Source organism: Chlorocebus sabaeus, chromosome 6, assembly GCF_047675955.1.
Source record: "Chlorocebus sabaeus isolate Y175 chromosome 6, mChlSab1.0.hap1, whole genome shotgun sequence".
NCBI lineage: Eukaryota > Metazoa > Chordata > Mammalia > Primates > Cercopithecidae > Chlorocebus > Chlorocebus sabaeus.
In genome coordinates this window covers 12,362,227-12,387,214 of record NC_132909.1, presented here as the reverse complement: position 1 = coordinate 12,387,214, position 24,988 = coordinate 12,362,227, and the positions used below count along the sequence as shown (strand labels likewise).

The 24,988-nt window shown below is 52.0% G+C and overlaps 2 protein-coding genes across 3 annotated transcripts; one reads left to right on the top strand and one right to left on the bottom strand.

Moving 5' to 3' along the window:
• Positions 1 to 3,237: 3,237 nt before the first annotated feature.
• RTN2 (reticulon 2) lies at positions 3,238 to 16,361 on the bottom strand. 2 transcript variants are annotated; one of them, XM_007997233.3, is made up of 11 exons: positions 16,104 to 16,241; positions 14,364 to 14,408; positions 13,795 to 14,274; positions 13,435 to 13,689; positions 12,437 to 12,655; positions 7,610 to 7,817; positions 7,113 to 7,251; positions 6,904 to 6,973; positions 6,737 to 6,783; positions 4,003 to 4,061; positions 3,238 to 3,740 (listed from the first exon to the last, which is right to left on the bottom strand). In XM_007997233.3, exons 1-11 carry the CDS (start codon positions 16,135 to 16,137, stop codon positions 3,659 to 3,661), a joined length of 1,638 nt encoding a protein of 545 aa, XP_007995424.1. In that variant the 5' UTR covers positions 16,138 to 16,241; the 3' UTR covers positions 3,238 to 3,658. The 2 variants fall into 2 exon arrangements, with proteins under 2 accessions (XP_007995424.1, XP_007995423.1); XM_007997232.3 differs by lacking the exon at positions 12,437 to 12,655 and having other exon boundaries at positions 16,104 to 16,361.
• A 1,309-nt stretch (positions 16,362 to 17,670) lies between these two features.
• On the top strand, positions 17,671 to 22,406 carry PPM1N (protein phosphatase, Mg2+/Mn2+ dependent 1N (putative)). Its single transcript, XM_007997231.3, has 5 exons — positions 17,671 to 18,691; positions 19,228 to 19,345; positions 19,751 to 19,856; positions 19,945 to 20,005; positions 21,954 to 22,406. Exons 1-5 carry the CDS (start codon positions 17,753 to 17,755, stop codon positions 22,020 to 22,022), a joined length of 1,293 nt encoding a protein of 430 aa, XP_007995422.3. The 5' UTR covers positions 17,671 to 17,752; the 3' UTR covers positions 22,023 to 22,406.
• Positions 22,407 to 24,988: the final 2,582 nt, after the last annotated feature.

Here is a 24,988-nt window from a genome sequence, read left to right as displayed (position 1 = left end):
AACATGGTAAATTGCCGTCTCTACCAAAAATACAAAAATTAGCCAGGCATGGTGGCTCACGCCTGTGATCCCAGCTACTCAGGAGGCTAAGGCAGGAGAATCCCTTGAACCCAGGAGGCTGAGGTTGCAGTGAGCCAAGATTGTGCCACTGCACTCCAGCCTGGTTGACAGAATGAGACTATATATATATATATATATATATATATATATATGTTGTTTCTTTCCCTTTTTGGCAGGGATTACAGGCACCTGCCCCCACACCTGGCTAATTTTTGTTTTTTGTTTTTTTAGGAGAGATGGGGTTTCACCATATTCACCAGGCTGGTCTTGAACTCCTGACCTCAGGTGATCCACCTGCCTCAGCCTCCCAAAGTACTGAGATAACAGGCCTGAGCCACAGTACCTGGCCAGTAAAGGCTGTTTGAATCTTCAATCTGTTTTGAGCTTGGAGGCTTTAGTCATAACTGGACCCAAATTCTCAATCAGACCCTCTTCCACCACTCTTTGTGATAGATAAATAAGCATTTTGTCTTATGGGAAGTGTTAACTAAGAGCATCTTTAGAAAGTTTTGGACAGGCGCCATGGTTCACATCTGTAATCCCAGCACTTTGGGAGGCCGAGATGAGTGGATAGCTTGAGCTCAGGAGTTCGAGACAAGCCTGGGCAACAGAGTGAGACTCCGTCTCAAAAAAAAAAAAAAAAAAAAAAAAAAAGAAAGAAAGAAAAAAGAAAAGGATTGCCTCTGCTTGACAAATCCAGATTCAAGATACGTCCCCTAAACCCTCTTTGTTTTAATTAGATAGTTACTGCTAGGCACCTCTGTATACAATTTCTGAGGCTGTAAGGACTCCTTGGAACACTATTATCTATCTCCTAATACGTGACATGTGTCATGACAAACAAGTGAGTTTTTTTTTTTTTGAGACGGAGTCTCGCTCTGTCACCCAGGCTGGAGTGCAGTGGTCATTGCAAGCTCCGCCTCCCGGGTTTACGCCATTCTCCTGCCTCAGCCTCTCGAGTAGCTGGGACTACAGGTGCCCGCCATCTCGCCCGGCTAGTTTTTTTTTTTTTTTTTTTTTTAATTTTTTAGTGGAGACGGGTTTCACCGTGTTAGCCAGGATGGTCTCGATCTCCTGACCTTGTGATCCGCCCGTCTCGGCCTCCCAAAGTGCTGGGATTACAGGCTTGAGCCACCGCGCCTGGCCTTTTTTTTTTTTTTTTTTTTTTTTTTTTTTTTTTGAGATGGAGTTTCGTTCTTGTTGCCCAGGCTGGAGTGCAGTGGCGTGACCTTGGCTCACCGCAACTTCTGCCTCCCGAGTTCAAGCTATTCTCCTGCCTCAGCCTCCCGAGCAGCTGGGATTACAGGCGTGTGCCACCATGCCCGGCTAATTTTGTATTTTTAGTGGAGACGTGGTTTCTCCATGTTGGTCAGGCTGGTCTCAAACTCCCGACCTCAAGGGATCCACCTGCCTTGGCCTCCCAAAGTGCTGAGATTACAGGCATGAGCCACTGCGCTTGGCTGTACAAACATTTTAAATGTCAATATTTTTGTGTTTATTTTTACTATTATCTTCTATTTCTGGCAAGCAATACTGGTTTCTGGTGGCAAAGTAAACTTTCTTCTTGAAATACATTTATTATTATATTATTAAATATTAAAACAATTTTCAAGAAAAATATTAGATAAATAGCAGAACAGGTAGTAAGTAGAAAGATGATGAAGGTCATACGGGGAATGACTGAGGTTTGGTAAACAATAGTATAACTGTTTACTGTGCATTTATTATTATACACCAGGCCCCATGCCAAGGGCTTTACATATAGGTATAGTCATGGTTGACAGTTTTCTTCTTTTTCTTTTTCTTTTTTTTCCTTTTGAAACGGAGTCTTGCTCTGTCGCCCTGTCTGGAGTGCAGTGGCACAATCTCGGCTCACTAGAACCTCCACCTCCCGAGTTCACGCGATTCTCCTGCCTCAGCCTTCCGAGTAGCTAGGATTACAGGCGCCCACCACCAAACCCAGCTAATTTTTGTATTTTTAGTAGAGATGGGGGTTTCACCATGTTGGCCAGGCTTGTCTTGAACTCCTGACCTCAGGTGATCCCCCCTCCTTGGCCTCCCAAAGTGCTGGGATTACAGGTGTGAGCCACTGCACCTGGCCTCTTTTTTTCTTATTATTTTATTTTATTTTATTTTATTTTATTTTTTTGAGACGGTGTCTCACTCTGTCGCCCAGGCTGGAGTGCAGTGGCCGGATCTCAGCTCACTGCAAGCTCCTCCTCCTGGGTTCACGCCATTCTCCTGCCTCAGCCTCCCGAGTAGCTGGGACTATAGGCGCCCGCCACCTCGCCCGGCTAGTTTTTTGTATTTTTTAGTAGACACGGGGTTTCACCATGTTAGCCAGGATGGTCTCGATCTCCTGACCTCATGATCCGCCCGTCTCGGCCTCCCAAAGTGCTGGGATTACAGGCTTGAGCCACTGCGCCCGGCCTCTTATTTTTTTTGTAGAGATGAGGTCTTGCTATGTTGCCCAAACTTGTCTTGAACTCCTGGCCTTAAGTGATCCTCCCTCCTCGGCCTTCCAAAGTGCTGGGACTGCAGATGTGAGCCATCGTGCCCGGCCTAATGAGTTTTACATCTGAGGAAACTGAGGCTTTGAGAGGTGAAGTCATATGCTGAAGGTCACACAACCAAGGGGTAGTGGAGCCAGGATTCAAACCCAGGTCTGTGGATCTTTAGACCTTAGTCTCCTTCCAGTCTCCCCATGGGTCCCTTTGCTTCCTCCTTTCCCAGTTGAGATTTTTTTTTTTTTTTTTTTTAATGGAGTCTCACCCTGTTGCCCAGGCTGGAGTGCAGTGGCATGATCCTGGCTCACTGCAACCTCTGCCTCCTGGGTTCAGGCGATTCTCCTGCCTCAGCCTCCCGAGTAGCTGGAGTTACAAGTATGTGCTACCACACCCGGCTAAATTTTGTATTTTTAGTAGAGATGGGGTTTCACCATGTTGGCCAGGCTGCTCTTGAGCCTCTGACCTCAAGTGATCCGCCCTCCTCGGCCTCCCAAAGTACTGGGATTACAGGCGTGAGCCACCGTGCCCGGCCTCCCCTCAATCATTTCATAACCTACACAGATGGCAGAGGGAGCTTCTTCCCCAGAGATGGGGAAAGTTCTCCTGGAGTGTCAAGTGCTTTTCAGTGCAGAAAGGTGAACACTGGAGGGTTCTGGAAGCACAGGAGGCCTTGAGTTTTCCACAGGAGTCTTTATTACAGTGTAAATCCAAGCTCAGGCCTCCCCTGGGCCCCATGCAAAGCCCCGGCGTAGGGGCTAGTAGCGTCCAGGAGACACCAACGCCTCACGGCGCCTCCAGCGGCGGGTCCGGAAGTGCAGGGTGGTGCCCTGTCTAGGCAACTACAAGTCCCAGCAGGCCCCGCGGCCAAGGTGCCTCGTCTTTCCTGGACTCCTGGAGCAGAGCCTCTTGGGAAATGTAGTCCTGGCCGCTCAGGTAATTAGCGCAGAGTCCCTAGTGGGAGTGATCCTGACACCCACCGGGAAAAGGCTCAGGCCGAGGAGGGGAGTGGGTGGGAACGGACGGGAGAGACGGAGGAGGGCAGAGGGCTGCTGGGGGTGGGGGCAGGCGTCCTGCGGGCAGAGACACCGTTCTCATTCGGCTTTGGCTTTGGATCCGGAGACTGCGGCTGCTGCAGAGGCCAAGGCTCCGGTCCCTGGGATTTTAGCTCGGATCCTGAAGGAGAAACAAGTGGGATCACGAGGTGGGGCAAAAGACGGGGGGTGGCATCTGGGGACTACGGGGAAAGCTGGGTGGGAAACTGACCAAGAGCCCGAAGCCAGCTCCTGCCCTCCACCTAGTGGCCTGCATTGGAATTGCCTCCTCATCCTTTTCAAGGGGACCTTACCAGGAGGTTTTCGGACAAGGAGAGTAGAAAGGAAAGGTTCCCAAGCTCACCCACTTCCCCCTCCCATCGACCTCTGCCCCATGCTCTTACTTAGCTTTGATGTGGCTCAACTGATTGGTCACCAACCCCACATACTGGTCGATCTGAGCCTGGGGAGACCAAAAAAAGGTGAAAGAAGGGATTGGAGGGGTTTCTTCTCTTTAGTCACATAGGAGGTTGCTTCCTCCCCAACCCGCAAATCAGGAGTTGTGAGGAGTGGCCCACGACACCACCCCCGGCTCTAAACTTCACAGGATACATCAGATGCCAGAGATGCCTGTTGTAGGGTCAGTCAGTTGGGTCATACTCTGTATGGAGAGTGATGTCAGGTGGAACCACAAGTATCTGGCAGTGAGGCCGTGTCCTGGGCACGATGGTTAACCTTTGAGTGAGTTTGCATATGTGTGTGTTGTGGGGTAGGGTGAGAACAGATGGCACTGGTATTGGTCACGGAGTCCTTGAATGGATTGATTTATATACTAGTGGTTTTTTTTTTTAATTATTATTTTATTTTATTTTATTTTATTTTATTTTATTTTATTTTTGAGACAGGGTCTTGCTCTGTCATCCAGCCTGGAGTTCAGTGACATGATTTTGATTCACTGCAACCTCCACCTCTTGGGTTCAAGCGATTCTCCTGCCTCAGCCTCCCGAATAGCTGGGATTACAGGTGTGCACCAACATGCCCGGCTAATTTTTGGATTTTTTTTTTCTTTTTTCTTTTTCTTTTCTTTTTTTTTTTTCTGAGATGGAATCTCACTCTATCACCCAGGCAGGAGGGCAATGGCACAGTCTCGGCTCACTGCAATCTCTGCCTCCTGGGTTCAAGCAATTCTCCTGCCTCAGCCTCCCAAGTAGCTGGGATTACAGGTGCACACCACCACACCTTGCTAATTTTTGGATTTTTAATAGAGACAGGGTTTCACCATGTTGGCCAGAATGGTCTCAAACTCCTGACCTCAAGTGATCCACCTGCCTCAGCCTCCCAAAGCTGGGATCACAAGCATGAGCCACCGTGCCCAGACTGGTTTTTTGTTTTTTGTTTTTTGTTTTTTTTCTTTTAAGATAGGGTCTTGCCCTATTGCCCAGGCTGGAGTGCAGTGGCATGATCACAGCTCACTGCTGCCTTGACCTCCTAGGGTTCAACCCATCCTCTTGCCTCAACTTTCAGAGTAGCTGGGACTATAGGTGTGTGCCACCATGCCTGGCTAATTTTTAACCTTTTTATAGAGATGGGGGTCTTATTATGTTGTCGAGGCTGGTCTTGAACTCCTGGCCTCAAGAAATTCTCCTGTCTCAACCTCCCAAAGTGCCAAGATTACAGTTGTAAGCCACTGTGGCTGGCCTGATTTAAATACAGTTTAATTGTGAGTCTTGGTGATTCCAGCCTGTGAAGGACAGAGTTAGGACTAACCGGCAGGGCATATTATCATGTGGTTCCCAGCTGTGCTGGAGAAGGGGCTGTCAGTCCATCCTCCTGTCTCTGGATAGGATGGATGTCAGTGGTCCTGTTAATGTCAGTCTTCTGGGCAACAGCCATCCCACTCTTTTATTTTGATTTTATTTATTTATTTTTTGGGTTTTTTGTTTTTTGCTTTTTGTTTTTGAGATGGAGACTTCCTCTGTCGCCCAGGCTGGAGTGCAGTGGCCCTATCTCAGTTCACTGCAAGCTCCGCCTCCTGGGTTCACACCATTCTCCTGCCTCAACCTCCTGAGTAGCTGGAACTACAGGTGCCCGCCACCACGCCCGGCTTAATTTTTTGTGTTTTTAGTAGAAACGGGGTTTCACTGTGTTAGCCAGGACGGTCTCGATCTCCTGACCTCGTGATACGCCCGCCTCAGCCTCCCAAAGTGCTGGGATTACAGGCTTGAGCCACCGCGCCCGGCTATTTTTTTTTTTTTTTTTTTTGAAACAGACTCTTGCTCTGTCACCCAGGCTGGAATGCAGTGGCATTTAACTGACATGTCAGTTAAAATCAAGAGTGAAGGCCTAATCCCAGCACTTTGAGAGACCAAGGCAGGTGGATCAACTGAGGTTGGGAGTTCGAGACCAGCCTGGCCAGCATGGTGAAACCCCGTCTCTACTAAAAATACAAACAATTAGCCGGGCATGGTGGCAGGTGCCTGTAATCCCAGATATTCAGGAAGCTGAGGCAGGAGAATCGCTTGAACCTGGGAGGCAGAGGCCGCAGTGAACCAAGATCACACCATTGCACTCCAACCTGGGCAACAGAGTGAGACTCCATCTCAAAAAAAAAAAAAAAAAGCAGTGAAGTCTGGGCACGGTGGCTCATGCCTGTAATCCCAGCACTTTGGGAGGCCAAGGAGGGCAGATCACTTGAGGTCAGGAGTTTGAGACCAGCCAGGCCAACATGGCAAAACTCTGTCTTTGCTTATACAAAAATTAGCCAGGCATGGTGGCCGTATGCCTGTAATCCCAGCTACTCAGAGGTTGAGGCAGGAGACTCACTTGAGCTCGGGAAGCGGAGGCTGCAGTGAGCCACGATCACACCACTGCACTCCAGCCTGGGCAGCAGAGCAAGACTCTGTCTCAAAAAAATCCAAAACAAAACAAACAAACAAACAAACAAACAAACCAAAAGCCTGTCCCTGGCTGATGCTGATAAGACATGTTAGTTAGACTCTGGCTATATTGAGAAGGTGCCACAGCCAGGACACCTGTGTCTGGCTGGGACATCTGTCAATGGGACCCTGGTTCTGGAAGGAGATGGTCAGTCCCCCCATGTTCAGCTGGGGTGCTGACAACTGAGGGTGTCACACTCACCTGGTGCTGCCGGTATAGCAGGGGGATGGTGAACAGACCGATCACTCCTGTGGGTACAGAGACGGGGGGCGTCAGGGTGTTCCCAAGAGTGAACAGTTCCATCTGGAGCCCTGTCCCCCACCAGACTCTAAGTCCCCACCTTGCCCCTCACAGCCTTCCCAGCTCACCCAGAATGAGAAGCGTCAAACCATTGAAGATGGCACCCACGAAGGTCAAGATGTAGAAGAGGAGGGCCAGCTGGGGGTGAAGGTCAGGGTCAGCAGAGCCCACCGGGAGTTCCCTCCCACCTGTGAGTTTACCCAACAGTCACCCTCCCACCCGCTAGCTGTGCAGAGGTGAGAGGGGAACCCAGGAGGGGCTGAGAGCTCCAGGCCACCTTGAGGGAATCCACGAGGTCTTCCACCAGGAAGAAATGCCGCAGCTGCGTGGCCGCCGAGACCACGCGGGAGGCGATCTGCTGGGACAAACGTTCCGTCTGCTCCCGAGTCAGGGTGAGGTCCACATCCAGGTAGGCCCTGCAGGGACAAAGGAATGTGGGGCAGATCAGTGGGTGACCAGCTCAGATTGGTGCAGGCACAGCTGAAACAAGGGCGAGGAATGGCGGTCGGGAGAAGACCAGAGTTAGGACTGAGGGGCAGCCCCAAGGAACCACGTGTAGAGGGCTGGGGTCAGGGTCAGGGTCAGGTCAGGGATCAAGGATGAAGGATACCAGGTTAGGACTGGAGATTGGGATTGGAGGGTAGGTTAGAGGATCGGAATGAAAAACAATCAAGATGAGTCGGGGTCTGGGTGGGAGTAAGTGCCTGATTTGAGGTCATGGGTCATGCTTTAGGGTCAGGACAGGGGCTCAGGTCAGGGGCCAGGGGTTCTCACTGGAAAGGGTTGGCTCCGTCCCCCCGGTGCACGGCCTGCAGCACTTTGCGGTAAACCCTGAGAGAGATGGTGCCGCAGAGCAGCAACAGAGCCACGTGCGCGGCCACGGACACGATGCTAAAGTGCAGGAGGCAGAGGAGGGAGACCATGAGGGCGGTGAAGACCACTCCTGACGTCCTCGTGTCCTTCCAGTACAGCAAGTCCGCCACTGTGGAGGGGTGGGGGGTATCAGGGCTTGTTCCTAACCTGGCTGGTCTCCTCACCTCCCTCTCCCTGTCCTACAGCTGAAAAATGACTCCTTGACACACCTGTTTGAGCAAAACCTGACCTCCGTGTTTTTTTTTTTTGTTTTTTTTTTTGAGAGACAGGGTCTCACTCTGTCGCCCAGGCTGGAGGGCAGTGGTGCCATCATAGCTCACTGCAGTCTCGACCTGCTGGGCTCAAGTGATCCTCCCACCTCAGCCTCCTCAGTAGCTGGGACTGCAGGCATGCACCACCACTCAGCTAATTTTTTTTTTTGCTTCTGTTTTTATTTTATTTATTTATTTTTGAGACGGAGTATTGCTCTGTCGCCCAGGCTGGAGTGCAGTGGTGCTATCTTGGCTCACTGCAAGCTCCACCTCCCGGGTTCACACCATTCTCCTGCCTCAGCCTCCTGAGTCGCTGGGACTAAAGGCGTCCGCCACCACGCCCTGCTAATTTTTTTGTGTTTTTAGTAGAGATGGGGTTTCACCATATTAGCCAGGATGGTCTCGATCTCCTGACTTCGTGATCCGCCTGCCTCAGCCTCCCAAAGTTCTGGGATTACAGTCATGAGCCACTGCGCCTGGCCTTGTTTCTGTTTTTAGAGGTGGGGGTCTCGCTGTGTTGTCTAGGCTGGTCTTGAACTCCTGGCCTCAAGTTATCCTCTCGCATCAGCCTTCCAAAATGCTGGGATTATAGGTGTGAGGCACAGCACCCAGCCCGATTTGCAAAATTTTCTTTTTTCTTCTGTTGCCCAGGCTGGAGTGCAGTGGCACAATCTCCACTCACTGCAACCTCCGCCTCCCTGGATCAAGTGATTCTCCTGCCTCAGCCTCCTGAGTAGCTGGGATTACAGGAATGTGCCACAATTCCCGGCTAATTTTTCTATTTTTAGTAGAGACGGGGTTTCACCATGTTGGTCAGGCTGGTCTCGAACTCCTGACCTCGTGGTCCACCCACCTTGGCCTCCCAAAGTGCTGAGATTACAGGAGTGAGACACCATGCTCGGCCTCAAATTTTTAGTGGCCTCTTTTCTTCCATGCTTATCTCCCTTCTTCTCCCTCTAGAAAAACCCAAGTTAACCATCTAGCAAGTCCCATTAATGTTACTCCTCCCCATATAATTATATGTGGACACAGAAATACAAACTGATGCTTCTTGGTCATTTCTCATTAAAAACGGAATTATGCTGAGTGCGGTGGCTCACACCTGTAATCCCAGCACTTTGGGAGGCCGAGGCAGGCAGATCACTGGAAGTCAGGAGTTCAAAACCAACCTGGCCAACACGGTGAAACCCCATCTCTACTAAAAATACAAAAATTAGCCAGGCTTGGTCGCGGGTGCCTGTAATCCCAGCTACTCGAGAGGCTGAGGCACAAGAATCACTTGAACCTGGGAGGCGGAGGTTACAGTGAATTGAGATCACGACACTGCATTCCAGCCTGAGAGACAGAGCAAGACTCTGTCTCAAAAAAAAAAAAAAAAAAGAAAGAAAGAAAAGAAAAAAGACAAATGGAATGATATACACTTTTCTGCATCATGCATTCTTCACTCCACTTTTCCTCCTAATCAACTGAAATAGCTCCCTCTCCTGCTTTTTTTCCAAAGACAGGGTCTCACTGTGTTGCCCAGGCTGGAGTGCAGTGGCGTGACCATAATTCACTGCAGCCTCGAACTTCTGGGCTCAAGTGATCCTCCACCTTTGGCCTCCCAAAGCACTGGGATTAGAGATGTGAACCACCATCCCCAATTAGCTTTTAATTCATTCTTTTTTGTTTTTTTGACAGAGTCTCACCCTGTTGCCAAGACTGGAGTGCTGTGGCGTGATCTTGGTTCACTATAACCTCAGCCTCCTGGGTTCAAACTATCCTCCCACCTCAGCCTCCTGAGTGGCTGGGACTACAGGCACATGCCACCATGCTTGGCTAATTTTTGTATTTTCAGTAGAGATGGGGTTTTGCTATGTTTGCTAGGTTGGTCTTAAACACTTGGCCTCAAGCAATCCACCTGCCTCAGCCTCCCAAAGTGCTGGGATTATAGGCATGTGCCATTGCGCCTGGCCTTAATTCATTCTTTTAAAGAGCTGCATAGTATTCTGTGTTGTGGCTGTGCTGTCATTCATTTTATTTAACCATGTACCTATTGCTGGGTCAGTTTGTTTCCTAACCCCTTCACCACAAGCAGAGCTGCAAGCAACATCCTTCAACAGATATTCTCACCTCCAGGAGCGACTATTTCTGAGATAGATTTCCAGCGTGGAATTGCTGGGTGGACTGGTTATGTGTTTGTTTGTTTGAGATGGAGTCTCGCTCTGTTGCCCAGGCTGGAGTGCAATGGCACAGTCTTGGCTCACTGCAACCTCCGCTTCCCAGGTTCAAGCAATTCTCCTGCCTCAGCCTCATGAGTAGCTGAGATTACAGGATGGCGCCACCACGCCCGGCTAATTTTTTATATTTTGGTAGAGATGGGGTTTCACCATGTTGGCCAGGCTGGTCTCGAACTCCTGACTACAAGTAATCCTTCTACCTTGGCCTCCCAAAGTGATGGGATTACAGATATGAGCTACCACGCCTGGCCTTGTCTTTTTTTTTTTTGAGACAGAGTTTCGCTCTTATTGCCCAGGCTGGAGTGCAACTGTGCACGCGATCTCGGCTCACTGCAACCTCCACCTCCTGGGTTCAAGCGATTCTCCTGCCTCAGCCTCCCGAGTAGCTGGGATTACAGGCATGTGCCACCATGCCTGGCTAATTTTTTGTTATTTTTAGTTAGAGATGGGGTTTCACCGTGTTAGCCAGGATGGTCTTGATCTCCTGACCTCAGGTGATCCACCCGCCTTGGCCTCCAAAAGTGCTGGGATTACAGGCGTGAGCCACCACGACCGGCCATATTTTTTAATTTTTATTTTTTATTTTTAGTTTTGGAGAAAGGGTCTCACTCTGTCACCCTGGCTGGGGTGCAGTGGCATGATCACGGTTCACTGCAGCCTCTACCTCCCAGAGTCAAGCAATCCTCCTACCTCGGCCTCCTAGCAACTGGGACTAGAGGCGGCATCACCATATCTTGCTAATTTTTTTTTTTTTTTGGACAAAGTCTTCCTCTGTCACCCAGGCTGGAGTACAGTGGGCATGATCTCAGCTCACTGCAGCCTCTGCCTCCTGGGTTCAAGAGATTATTGTGCCTCAGCCTTCCAAGTAGCTGGGATTACAGGCATGAGCTGCCATGCCTGGCCTGGCTAATTTTTAAATATTGTGTAGAGATAGGGTCTCGTTATATTGCCCAGGTTGAATTCCTGGCTTCAAGTGATCCTCCCACCTCAGCCTCCCAAAATGTTGGTATTATAGGCATGAGCCACCGTGCCCAGTCATATGTAATTTTTAATGTCTTAAATTTTGAAACACTGCTTACTAGTCAGACCATAACAGTTCTTATTTCCACAAGAAGCAAGAGAAAGCTCTTTCCCCAGCATCCTGCCCTGCAATGGGTTATAGTTCTTTTTAACTTTTGCCAATCTGTCAGGTGTAAAGTGATATCCCCTTGATGCCCTTAGCAACACATGTTTCTAAGTCCTAAATGTATTAATAACGCCATACTCCTTTCCAGGGCCTAACTCAAATTTCTGACCCCTTTCTGAGACCCTAAAACACACCTCCTAAACCCAACCTCAGCCCTGAGCAGTGACCTTTGTACCCCAACTTTCATCTCATCTGTCTAAACTTTAGGCTCACTCCTGTAATCCCAACACCTTGGGAGGCTGAGGCAGGAGGATCACCTGAGGCCTGGACAACATAGTGAGACCCTGTCTCTACAAACAAAATAAGAAAATTAGCCGGGCGTGGTGGCCTGCGGCTGTAGTCCCAACTACTCGGGAGGCTGAGGTGGGAGGATCACTTGAGCCCAGGAGTTCGAGGCTGCAATGAGTTATGATCCCACCACTGCACTCCAGAAAGAGCAACAGACTCTGTCGCTTAAAAAGAAAAAGAAACTTTAGTAGTCTGCTTTCATTTGAGTCCTGAAAACCAGGAACTCGGTACCTTTCTATTTCTTTCCAGACCCTCTCTATCCTCCCACCCTCCCTCCAACTGACCCCTCTGACCTGTCCCTCTTAGAGGCTCACCCCTCACTTCTGTATCCTTCCAATGCATCTCTCATTTACCTCGAAATAGGACAGCCCCCTCCCTCCCCATCGCAGGGCCCTCCCAGGCAGGCTCCTAGTGGCCCGCGCCAGTGGATGGGGGAGGGGCCAGGTCGCCTGAGGCGGGGGCTAAGTTTAGGCATGCTGGGGGGAGGGGGCCTCCCCGCAGCTGTTCTGGCCCGTCTGGCCCCTGAGTGACAGCGCTGCCTGGGACGAGGCTGGGGGATGGGGTCCTCCCTGCTCCTGGGCCCCAAAGTGCTGGCTCGAAGGAGAAGGGACCCCATTCTCCCTCTAGGTCCTCCCTAGACTGCCCCTAGGCCCCCTAGCCTCAGCCTGCAACGCTGGGGAAGCAGACTAGTAACAAACGTGCTCCAGAGGTGCAGGAGATAAGGGCGAGTCCGGACCCCCTTCCGCCGACCTCAGCCCCCGTCCAGCCCGTTCCGCAAGCCCACCTTTACTCCCCATATCGGCTCCGAGTGAGAGGCTGGGGACACCGCTGCTTCTCGGGGATTTTGCCCACTTCAGTAGAACCCGGAGGACAGGAGTAGGGGGGGTGGGGCCCCTTTGGACCCAGCCAATGGCTGTCCATAGAGGAGGGGACAATTCCAAAATTGGAACCGTCTTGTAAACAGCCAAAAGCAATGATGTCTTTAACCATTCCATAGCTGTTCCTGGAGGGGAGCATATTTTAAAGGAAGGCTGGGTCATTTGACAACTGGTCAGTAGATGTGGTCAGGAAAAAGAGGGCTTTTGTTTGTTTTTTTTTCAAATAGAGATCGAGTCTCCCTATGTTGCCCAGGCTGCTGTTGCACTCCTGGCTTCAAAGGATCCTCCCACCTCGGTCTCCCAAAGTGTTAGGATTACAGGCATAAGCCACTACGCCCGGCCAAAAAGAAGAGTTTTTAAAAGGCACAGAGTTTACTTATAAATATTCTACGGCCACATCTAAATAAGGAAAGAACTGCATTTTTTCAGGAATTTGGTCTGTCCAAACTCAGCCACTAGGAGGAGCACTCCAGAAGAGGGAGGATTATTTTATTTTATTTTTATTTTTTGAAACGGAGTCTCGCTCTGTCGCCCAGGCTGGAGTGCTGTGGCGCGATCTTGGCTCACTGCAACCTCTGCCTTCCAGGTTCAAGCGATTATCCTGCCTCAGCCTCCCGAGTATAGATGGGGTTTCACCATGTTGGCCAGGCTGGTCTCGAACTCCTCACCTCAAGTGATCCGCCCGCCTCGGCCTCCCAAAGTGCTGGGATTACAGGCGTGAGCCACCACGCCCGGCCGGGGAATTTTTTTAAAAGAGCGGAGTTTATGACGTCTAGCCAGTAACAATACCTTTTCCCTTTTCCACTATCTGCTGTTCCTTTGCCAGGTTGGTCCCTTTAATTCAAAATCCTCTCACCCTTTGCCTTGTGTGGTCCAACGCAGCATCTTCACACACGTTACTTACCTAGAAGGCGTGGCTCCACCGTGAATTCTAATTGGTCCGTGCTATCGAAGCACTGTCCCCTTATTGGCTCTCGCTCCAGTGGCCCCTGCTGCTTTTCTTCCTCTTCCAGCAAAGGCTCTTCGGGCCCAGAGTTCGAATCTCGTGATCGGGATGGGGACGGAGTACCGGCCTGGGGTGTCCGAGAGCCCGGACTGAGCTGGGGAGTCAAGACCTCGGGCGGTGAGGACTGAGCAAGTCGGAGTCGTAGGTCCAGTTCTGACACGGTAGAGAGAGAAGGCCATGAGCTTTCTTCTTGGAGGTGCCCCGAGGAGAAACCACCCACCCCTCTTGGCTTCGGTCCCAGCACCTCGGACATCTCACCTTCCCCAGCTTCTCCTGCCTCCAATCTGTTGGGTTCTTCGGGTTCTTCGTCTTCCAGCGGGGTGGAGCTGCTGGTGGAAGAGTCCTCCCCGGATCCCACTCCCCGGGCCACCCAGCCCAGCTTGTCCAACCGAAGCCTCAGGTCTTCCAGGGGGCGCTCGGATGGAGGGGCGGTGTCAGGATCACCCCGGCGTCCAGGCTCTGGGGATTGGCTCAGGCTGGGGATGCTCTCCAAGCTGTCGCCCAGGCTGGGCTGAGGGTGCTGGTCTCGTGGTTCCGAGACTGAGCGGCCCTGGGGGCGGGGGCGGCGGGCAGTTGAATCCCTACGGCCCCCGGAGCCCACTAGGCCATCAAAGGCGATGTAGGAGAAGGTCAGCTCCCGGGGGGTGCCCCAGTCCTGCGACGTGGTCTCCTCCTCGTCCTCCTCTGAGAATTCCCGGGCTGTATGCAGCTCCCGAAAATCAGAGTCGTCGTTCCCTCCTGCAGTGGGTGAAGGAGAGCCTTGTTTCCCTCAGCAGGCCCCTGAGCTGCCCAGCCCTGAGCCCCTTCACATGCTCCCCTCCACTTACCTTCTGTGGAATCAGGGGTTGAGGAAGCTGTAGACGGAGCTTCTTCTGCGAGAGGGAAAGAATCGAAGACTCTTAGAAGCTTAGACTGTCCGAATCACAGAAGTGTGCCAGTCCTGGAATCTTAGAATATTTGAATCACGGGACTTTTAGAACATTCTGCACACAGACTCTAAAACCTAGCATCACTGCCTGATGAAGCTCAGTCTTAGAAGTCCAAATCCAAGAATCTTAATCTTAGACTCTTCAAGACTCTAAGCTGGGCTGGGTGGCCAACAAAGTAGGAATCTTAGGAGGTTTCAATTCTTTCATCCGTTCAACAACCATTTATTGAGCACCTACTATGTGCCAGGCACTGTTCTAGGTCCTGGGGATATAGCTGTGAAGAAAACAGACAAAATCCCTACCTTCCTAGAGCTGACACTCTTTGGGAGAGACAAACAAGAAACAAGTGAATATATGATGTCGGGTGCAGATGAGCATATGGAGCAAAGTAAAGAAAGGTAGGGGAAGAGAAAGTGAAGAAAGTGAAGGGGTGCTGTTTCTCATAGGGTGGTCAAGAAGGCTTCTGTGATAAGAGGACGTTTGAGCAGAGATCTGAAGGAAGTGAGGAAGACATGCAGATGTTCAGGGAAGACTTTCAGGTAGAGAAGGAAACCAGTGCAAAGGCCTTGAGCCAGGCACCAAGATTGGCATCTGAGGAACAGAGAGGTGCGAAGATGTGACTGGAGAAGAGTGACTGAGGAGGAGAGGGGTGGGAGGTGAGGACAGAGAGGTAAGGGGGGTGGGGAGGGACAGATAAGATGGTCCTCCCTTGGTAATCTGAAGTTAACAACAAGATCTTAGAATGTTGGGACCATACTCGGAAATGCTGAAATCACCAATTCTTAGAATTTTGGCATGGGGACACCCAAGACATGGAAGTGGCTAGATCTAAGGGTGTTGAAATCCCCAGCTGTCAGAACCCCCATGTGCGGGACAGAGAATGGTAGACATGAACTGTTACAGCTGTGAGCTCAGAGATTGGGAGGATCAAGCTAGGCGTTTTCAGCTGGGAATCCAGCCCCTTAGAGCTAGTTCAGAGCTTTGCACGTAGATGATGCTCAATGCGGTTTAGAAATTGAAATCTGACGCCCTGTGCCCTCACCTTGTTTTCTCAGCTGGGGAATGGGAGGCCTGGAGTGGTGTGGGTCTTCCCCAGGATTACCATTGATCAGTGGTAAAGGCCACTAAGGACCCATGAGTCCTTGCCCCCAAACCACAGATGGCTGTTTTCCCGGGACAGGGGGTTGGACAGTTTGGGCGAGGTCGGGGCTGTCTCTTGGACAGAAAACGGGGTGGGATGCGAAGACGAGTGATTAGGAACCAGACCCCTGTTTTCCATCCTGGCTCTACCCTCCGTTCAACCCCCTCCCCGCCAGCTGCGGCCAGCACCAGAGCCTGGGGACAGCTCCCCGCGCGCGTCCACGTTCCCGGGCGGGGCCGGAAGGCACATCCCAGAGCGCAGCGCGCCCCTCGCCTGCTGTCTCAGTGGCCCCTCACCTCCGCCCTGTTTCGTCCAGGTCCTCCGGGTCAGGCTGCCCCCGTCGCCGCCAGAGAGCGGGGGAGGGGAGAGCTTCCTTTGTCTCCTATGCCTCCTCCCCCCACCCCGGCTCTCCTGCGGGCAAGCGCTGAGGGGACACCAGGGAGTACCCCACCTGGACGTCTGGGGCCCACCCCAGGCCCCAGCCTCCCTCTACTCACTGCAGTGGGCGAAGACCGGCAGGACCTGCCCCATGGCCCCCCTCGGGCCTGCATCGGGACCCCCGCCCACTCCGGCTGCGCCGCCCTGGGCCCGGGGTCGCGGGCGCTCATCTCCGCCGCGCCCACGACGCCGCTGCCATCCTCGCCGCCGCCTCCTCCTCCCGGGCTGCTCCAGCAGCAGCCGCCGCCGCCGCCGCCGCCGCCGCCCTGTGCTCGGCTCGGCGGGGGCGGGCGGGGCCGCGGTGGGAAAGGCACTGCAGCGCGCGGCCGGGGGCGGGGCCAGAGGATGGGCGGGGCGGTACCAGAGGGAGGGCGAGGGGCGGGGAAACGCCGAGGAGCAGACGGAGGGGCGTGGCCTTCTTACTAAAGGGGCGGAGCCAAGAGAGTGGGCGACAGTGCCAGGAAGGAGTGGAAAGCGGCGTGAAGGGCGGTGTCTAGACCGCAGAGGGCGCAGCCTTTAGGGGAAGAGGGGCCGAGGCCTGGAGTCGGGCGAGGGACACGGGAGAGGATGGTGAACGAGCCTTGGCAGAGAGGATAGGAGCGTGGATCCCTGAGTGTGTTGGGGTGGAGCTAGGGGTGCCATTGAGGAGGGGGTGGAAAGTTTCTAATGGTCTGAGGTAGGGTCTGAGCCTAGATTTGCAGAGGGAGCGAGAAAGGGGGCCGAAAGAAACGATTCAGAAACTTTTGGGGCACGCGGAGGAGCTCAAACATGGGCGGGGCTAAAGCAACGGGGAATTATTCAAATATAACTGGGTGGGGTCCGATTCCAGGCGATTCCAAGTCTGCGAAAATTAGAAGGGTCTGGAGCTGTGTGCGTGAATCCTGGATGGGCAGGGCCTGGAAGAGAAAATAGCCGAAGCCCCAGAGGGGAGGGGTCGAACTAAAAAAAGTAAAGAAAAAAAAAATATATATATATATATGTATAGTTTTTGAGACAGGGTCTCGCTCTGTCGCCCAGACTGGAGTGCAGTGATGCCATCACGGCTCACTGCTGCCTCGATCTCCCGGGTTCAGGTAATCTTCCCACCTGAGCCTCCTGAGTAGCTAGGATCACAGGTGTGTTCCACTGCGCCTGGCTGAATTTTAATTTTTGTAGAGACGGGGTCTCTCTATATTTCGCAGACTGGTCTCAAACTCCTGGGCTTAAGCAATCCGCCTGCCATGGCCTCCCTAAATGCTGGGGTTACAGGCGTGAGTCACCGCGCCCGGCCAAGTATGGTATTTACAGGTTTTGAGGCTGGGGGCTGTACCACGGAGGCGGGAGGAGCTTGGATTGGGTGTTATGTTGAGAACACAGATTCTAGAATTAGTTTCCCTGTAACACCAGTTACTTCTGTGACTCTGTTTCTTCTTCCATCTGTAAACTGGAGATGATGTATAACACCGTGTGACACATTAGTACTGTGTGATAGTTTGCTACTGATACAGTATTATCTTTTTTCTTTTTTTCCTGATTCAGATCCCAAACCCCGCTTTGTAGGTGCAGGAGAGAGGAGACCCAGAAGTGTAATTCCTTCTAGTGACCCGCCTAAAGAGGGTCAAAGAACAGGAAGGAGATTTAGATGGTTTAAAATCTCACAGCGGAGGGGATTAACGGAGGGGGCGGGCAGGTGTACAGGGTGGAGACTTCCTGATCCCAGGGTTGAAGGATGGCGGCCCTGGCCCGCCAGCTGCAGCGTCTCCTCTGGACCGCTTGCAAGAAAAAGGAGAGGGAGAAGGAGGGGGAGGAGGAAGAGGAGGATGAAGAGGAGGGGCGCGGGGCCCTCGATGGGCCTCGGTCTCTGTTGACAGCGCCGCGCCGCGCCCAGCGGCCGCACGGGGGTGCCGAGGCGTCTTGTGGCCTGCGCTTCGGGGCGAGCGCAGCGCAAGGCTGGCGCGCGCGCATGGAGGATGCCCACTGCACTTGGCTTTCGTTACCTGGTCTGCCCCTGGGCTGGGCCTTGTTTGCCGTCCTCGACGGCCACGGTGGGGCTCGAGCTGCCCGCTTCGGTGCGCGCCATTTGCCAGACCATGTGCTCGAGGAGCTGGGCCCGGAGCCTAGCGAGCCCGAGGGCGTGCGCGAGGCGCTGCGCCGAGCCTTCTTGAGCGCCGACAAGCGCCTGCGCTCCCTCTGGCCCCGCGTGGAAACAGGCGGCTCCACGGCCGTGGCGTTGCTGGTCTCCCCGCGGTTTCTGTACCTGGCGCACTGCGGTGACTCCCGCGCGGTGCTGAGCCGCGCTGGCGCCGTGGCCTTCAGCACAGAGGACCACCGGCCCCTTCGACCCCGGGAACGCGAGCGCATCCACGCCGCTGGCGGCACCATCCGCCGCCGCCGCGTCGAGGGCTCTCTGGCCGTGTCTCGAGCGTTGGGCGACTTTGCCTACAAAGAGGCTTCGGGGAGGCCCCCCGAGCTACAGCTCGTTTCTGCGGAGCCTGAGGTGGCCGCACTGGCACGCCAGGCTGAGGACGAGTTCATGCTCCTGGCCTCTGATGGCGTCTGGGACACTATGTCCGGTGCTGCCCTGGCGGGACTGGTGGCTTCGCGCCTCCGTTTGGGTCTGGCCCCAGAGCTTCTCTGCGCGCAGCTGTTGGACACGTGCCTGTGCAAGGTCCTGGGGGCGTGGCGTGGTATCTTTGAGGCTTGGCGCAGCAAAGGGAGAAAGCCTCGGAGTTTGGGGGAGGACGGCTTTGATGCAGAGGCAAGAGTAAAGCTAGAGGAGGGGATGGGGCTCAAGTGAAGGACGTGGCATGAAGTGGGCAGGGCCAAAATACAGGAGCGGAGCCTGAGGGATGCTTTGAGGCAGGAGGGGAGAGTTAGTGGAAGGGATTTAAGACAAAGGGCTTGGTCTTTTGGAATGGGGCGATTCTGGGTCGTAGGAGCCAGGCCTGAAGTATGATTAGTGCTGGAAGGTGGAAGAGCAGGTAAACATCAGAGCGGGCAGAGCTTTAGGGAAAGGGCATTATTCTCTCAATAGGCAGGGCCTAGGACCGGGTTTGGTCCCAGGAGGAGAGGACTGGCAGGTGAATGGGACGTGAAAGAAAGGGGCATAACCAGAATGAAGTGGGGGACTTGAACTTGGGGATTGTTGGGAAGCTCTGCCTTTGATTCTCCCCCACTGGGCTCCGTTTTCTCCACTGGCTTCAGGGCAGCCTGGACAACATGACCTGCATCCTGGTCTGCTTCCCCGGGGCCCCTAGGCCTTCTGAGGAGGCGATCAGGAGGGAGCTCGAACTGGACGCAACCCTGGGCCGCAGAATCGCTGGTGAGCAGGCTCCGGGGGCCCAGCTGGAGGGGTGGTCGGCCAGCGAAGGCTCTGCCATAACTTTTTCTTTTTCTTTTCTTTTCTTTTTTTTTTTTTTTTTTTGAGATGGAGTCTTGCTCTGTTGCCCAGGCTGGAGTGCAGAGGCACAATCTTGGCTCACTGCAACCTCCACCTTCCCGGTTCAAGCGATTCTCCTGCCTCAGCCTCCTGAGTAGCTGGGATTACAGGCATGCACCACCACACCCAGCTAATTTTTGTATTTTTAGTAGAGACAGGGTTTCACTATGTTGTCCAGGCTGGTCTTGAACTCCTGGCCTCAAGTGATCCACCCACCTCGGTCTCCCAAAGTGCTGGGATTACAGGCTTGCACCATTGTGCCCAGCCTAACTCTTGACCCTTTCTCAGAACTGTGTGCCGATGCTCAGGAGCTGCCCAGCCTGAACACAGTTTTCAGGACTCTGGCCTCAGAGGACATCCCAGATTTACCTCCTGGGGGAGGGTTGGACTGCAAGTGAGTTGGGGTGAAGAAGGGTGGGGTGGAATGGGGGTGGGGTGGAAGGAGGAGAGTCCCCTTCTGAGGGCCTTCCTGTGCTCTCCAGGGCCACTGTCATTGCTGAAGCTTATTCTCAGATCTGCCAGGTCTCAGAAGAGTGCAGAGAGGTAAGGATCCTGTGTTCTCCAATGTTTCTCTTAGGAGAGGATCCCCCCACCCCTCTTAGTGACAGGGAAATTGAAGCCAGTGAGGATAAGGGATTTGCCTGATATATCTTGTTCCTCTTTTCTCTTCTCTTCTTTTCTTTCTTTCTTTTTTTTTTTTTCTTCTTTCCTTCCTTTCTTTTTTTTCTTTTCTCTCTCTTTCTCTTTCTTTTTTTTGAGACTGGGTCTCGCTATGTTGCCCAGGCTGGTCTCAAACTCCTGGGCTCAAGGGATCCTCCTGCTTTGGCCTCCCAAAGTGCCATGATTACAGGTGGGAGCCACTCAACCCAGCCAGCTTGCTATATTAATACATTCCTACTCCCAGCCCTGAAGCATTGTGCAAGGCATGATGAGGAAGACACAGATGCAAAGAAGAGACTGTGATTTCCCTCCAAGAAATGTGGACCTGCAATGCTCTACATTGCCCCATCAGCCCAAGTGCTTCCCACATCCAAGAATAAGATGGAAACATTCAGGGAATGCTAATGACTAATTCTAAGGCCTGGATGCACAGCAGATACCATCAGGACATATATGAGTATGGTCCAGGTCTTAGACGAAAGAAGCTGTAATGGGGCCCAGATAGCTAAGGAGAACTTGAAGATATCCAAAGAGGTGGTGGTGGACTAAGGCACGGAGTGGGATCAGGGAAGAAATGGGAGGGAGAAAGCTGGGTTTAGAGCCCCAAGGCCTTTTGTTGTTGTTGTTTTGAGATGGAGTTTTGCTCTTGTTGCCCAGGCTGGAGTGCAATGGCGCAATCTCAGCTCACTGCAACCTCCACTTCCCGGGTTCAAGCGATATTCTCACCTTAGCCTCCCAAGTAGCTGGGATTACAGGGACGTGCCATCACGCGCGGCTAATTTTGTTTTTTGTTTTTTTTTGTTTTTTTTTTTTCTGTCGTCCAGGCTGGAGCGCAGTGGCCCGATCTCAGCTCACTGCAAGCTCCACCTCCCGGATTTACACCATTCTCCTGCCTCAGCCTCCCGAGTAGCTGAGACTACAGGCGCCCGCGACCTTGCCCGGCTAGTTTTTTGTATTTTTTAGTAGAGATGGGGTTTCACCATGTTAGTCAGGATGGTCTCGATCTCCTGATCTCGTGATCCGCCTATCTTGGCCTCCCAAAGTGCTGGGATTACAGGCTTGAGCCACTGCGCCCGGCCTAATTTTGTATTTTTAGAAGAGACTGGGTTTCACCATGTTGGCCAGGCTGCTCGCGAACTCCTGACCTCAAGTGATTCGCCTGCCATGGCCTCCCAAAGTGCTGGGATTACAGACGTGAGCCACCACGCCCGGCCGAGCCCCAAGGCCTTTGCAAGGCAGAGATGGGAGTTTGGTTATTATCATGTTGATGAGGGAGGACTGTTGATAATTTCTCAGTAGCTGAAGGAGGTTATTTGTCAGTTTTCTTTGAGTCGTGAGAGGCGGAAGCCCAATTCAAGCTGGGAAAGCACAACAGGGAATTTACTGGGCCATGTAATTGAAGAGTTCAGAGTCTTAAGGCATGGCTGCATCCAGTTGTCAGAGATGATGTCACCGTGAATGGGCTCTTTTTATTTTCTCCGAGTTGGCTTCATTCCCTTTCAGGGTCTCCTCCTGAGATAGCAGAGACTTGCAGCTCCAGGCTTACAGCCCAGCAGCCTATCCTCCCCGGTGGAGAGTTTGCCAATTTCCCGGGAGTTGTGCGTACTGGTCTTTGGGGGCTGGTTCTCATTGGCCACACCAGGTCACATACCTGACCAGTCACTGTGTCTCTGATTGGCCAGGCTGGGGTCGCATTTGGGGTTGGGGTCCACTCCATTCAAACCTTAATGGATTGTGAGATGGGGTATGGTGGTCCCTCAAAGGAAAAGGAAGAGGTGCCAGGAGACAAGACAGGATTTCTAATTACCTTCTCCCACATTTTGTGTTACAGAAAGGGCAGAATGGCGCTGGGAAGTCCACCCCCACGCATTTGGGCTCAGCCTTGGACATGGAGACCTGACAGCTGTTGTCCTTTGGGGATCCTTTGCTCCACTGGGGCCTCAACAGAACTAAAGAAGAAAACCGACCCTTTCCCCAACTACATGTACCAGCGGAAGGAAGGAAGGCCAATGTAGGAACTCAAAATGCTTATTTCTTCTCTTACTTCCGTCTCACAGAAAAGTCCTACGAGAGGGGAAATTCCACCAACATCCAGACCAAAAAGAAAAAAAGCCCAAAACGAAAAAAAAAAAAAAAACCCCAAAAAACCCCCAACCAAATGTCTTTGAAATATTCAGAGCCGAACAGATTCTGAGAGATCACCCAGTTCAATAACCTCTTTCCTTCTTATTATTCATCTGTTTTTGAGGGGAAGTAGAGTTTTGATTATTAAACTTTATTTACATAAGTGATTCCAAATACATTTTCTTGTAAAAAACAAACACTGAATAACACGGTGAAACCCCGTCTCTACTAAAAAGTACAAAAAACTAGCCGGGCGCGGTGGCGGGCACCTGTAGTCCCAGCTACTAGGGAGGCTGCGGCAGGAGAATGGTGTAAACCCGGCAGGCGGAGCTTGCAGTGAGCTGAGATCCGGCCACTGCACTCCAGCCTGGGCGACAGGGCGAGACTCCGTCTCAAACAAACAAACAAACAAACAAACATGATTTGCCTAATCTGTTAGCAAATATGTTATAGGGCTGCTGTGTGCCTGGCCTTAGCCTCACAGCCATGAGCCAGACTGACTTACCAAGATCCTTGCCACCGTAGGGCTGACCTCTTGGTCATGAGACACAGCAAATAAGGGAATCAATAAGTAAAGTCATCTCGCCAGGTGCAGTGGCTCACACCTGTAATCTCAGCACTTGGGGAGGCTGAGGTGGGAGGATCACTTGAGCCCAAGAGTTCGAGACCAGCCTGGGCGACATAGCAAGATGCAATCTGTAATTTTTTTTTTTCTTTTTTTTTTTTTTTTTTTTTTTTGAGACAGAGTCTCGCTCTGTCGCCCAGGCTGGAGTGCAGTGGCGCAATCTCAGCTCACTGCAAGCTCCGCCTCCCGGGTTCACGCCATTCTCCTGCCTCAGCCTCCCGAGTAGCTGGGACTACAGGCGCCCGCCACCGCGCCCGGCTAATTTTTTCTATTTTTAGTAGAGACGGGGTTTCAGCATGGTCTCGATCTCCTGACCTTGTGATCCGCCCGCCTCGGCCTCCCAAAGTGCTGGGATTACAGGCGTGAGCCACCGCGCCCGGCCTTTTTTTTCTTTTAAGACTTAAGTCTCACTCTGTCACCCAGGCTGGAGTGCAAGGGCGCTCTCTCGGCTCACTGCAGTCTCCGACTCCCGGGTTCACGCCATTCTCCCGCCCAATCTGTAATTAATAATAAAAAAATAAAGTTATCTCGCACACTGACTAGTGTCACGAAGAAAATAAAACAGGAGGATGTGTTGAGAAAATGACTAGGGGAGCTACTTCGGGTTTTTTTACTTTTTTCGATTTTTAAAATTTTAATTTATTTAATTTACATAGTTTTGAATGGGCAATAAATTCACTTGGTTTGAAATGCAAAGAGTGTGACATGGCACACAATGAAGTCTTTCTCCATCCCTCTCACACTTCAATTTTCCATGGTGGGGGAGGTAGCTTTTGAAATAGGGGGATCAGGAAAGGTCTCTGAGGAGGGGACAATTGAGCAGGGACCTGACAGAGAAGAGTCAGCTCTGCAAATACCCCAGAGTGTTCTAAGGCAGAGGGAACAACCAGTATGAAGGTTTAGAAGCAGAATAAAATTTGGCCTTTTTTTTAAAAAAAAAAAAACAGAGTTTTCACTCTTGTTTCTCAGGCTGGAGTGTAATGGTACAATCTCCGCTCACGGCAACCTCCGCCTCCTGGATCAAGCTATTCTCCTGTCTCAGCCTCCCAAGTAGCTGGGATTACAGGCACGTGCCACCACACCCGGCTAACTTTTTGTATTTACTACAGATGGGGTTTCACCATGTTGGTCAGGCTGGTCTCGAACTCCTGACCTTAGGTGATCCACCCGCCTCGGCATCCCAAAATGTTGGGATTACAGGCATGAGCCACCAGGTCTGACCAAATTTGGCATTTTCAAGACAGACTTGAGACCTCCCAAGTGTGGTGGCTCACGCCTGTAATCCCAGCAATTTGGGAGGCCGAGGCAGCTTGATTCCAGGAATTCGAGACCAGCCTGGGCAACATAGCAAAACCTTGTCTCTACAGAAAAAAAAAAAAAAAGATCTCTGTGACCACCAAATTCCCTAGAATCCCACACTCTCTATCTCACTGGTAACTCTTGCAAAGAGTTTAAAGTGACTTTTTACATGTATTAATATATGGTATTTTGGGTGTTTCCTTGATTTTTTTCATTCCCTTTGTATCTTTGGCAACTTTTTATCCACTCAATGGATGTTTTCATTCTGTGTCATTCATGTCATTTACACACTTCATGCCACCCGTTTTTTTAAGAGACAAGGTCTAAATCTCTTTCCCAAGCTGGAGTATAATAGCACAATCATTGCTCACCACAGGCTGGAACTCCTGGGCTCAAGCAATCCTCCTACCTCATCTTCCTAAGTAGCTGGGACCACAGATGGATGAAACCACACCCAGTTAATTTTTGTTTTGTTTTGTTTTGTTTTTTAGAGATGGGGTCTTGGCCAGGTGCAGTGGCTCACACGTGTAATCTCAGCACTTTGGGAGGCTGAGGTGGGCGGATCATCTGAGGTCAGGAGTTCGAGACCAGGCTGACCAACATGGAGAAACCCTGTCTCTACTAAAAAATGCAAAAATTAGCCGGGCGTGGTGGTACATTCCTGTAATCCCAGCTACTCGGGAGGCGGAGGCAAGAGAATCGCTTGAACCCAGGAGGCGGAGGTTGCAGTGAGCCAAGATTGCGCCATTGCACTCCAGCCTGAGAAACAAGAATGACACTCTAGGCCGGGTGCGGTGGCTTAAGCCTGTAAACCCAGC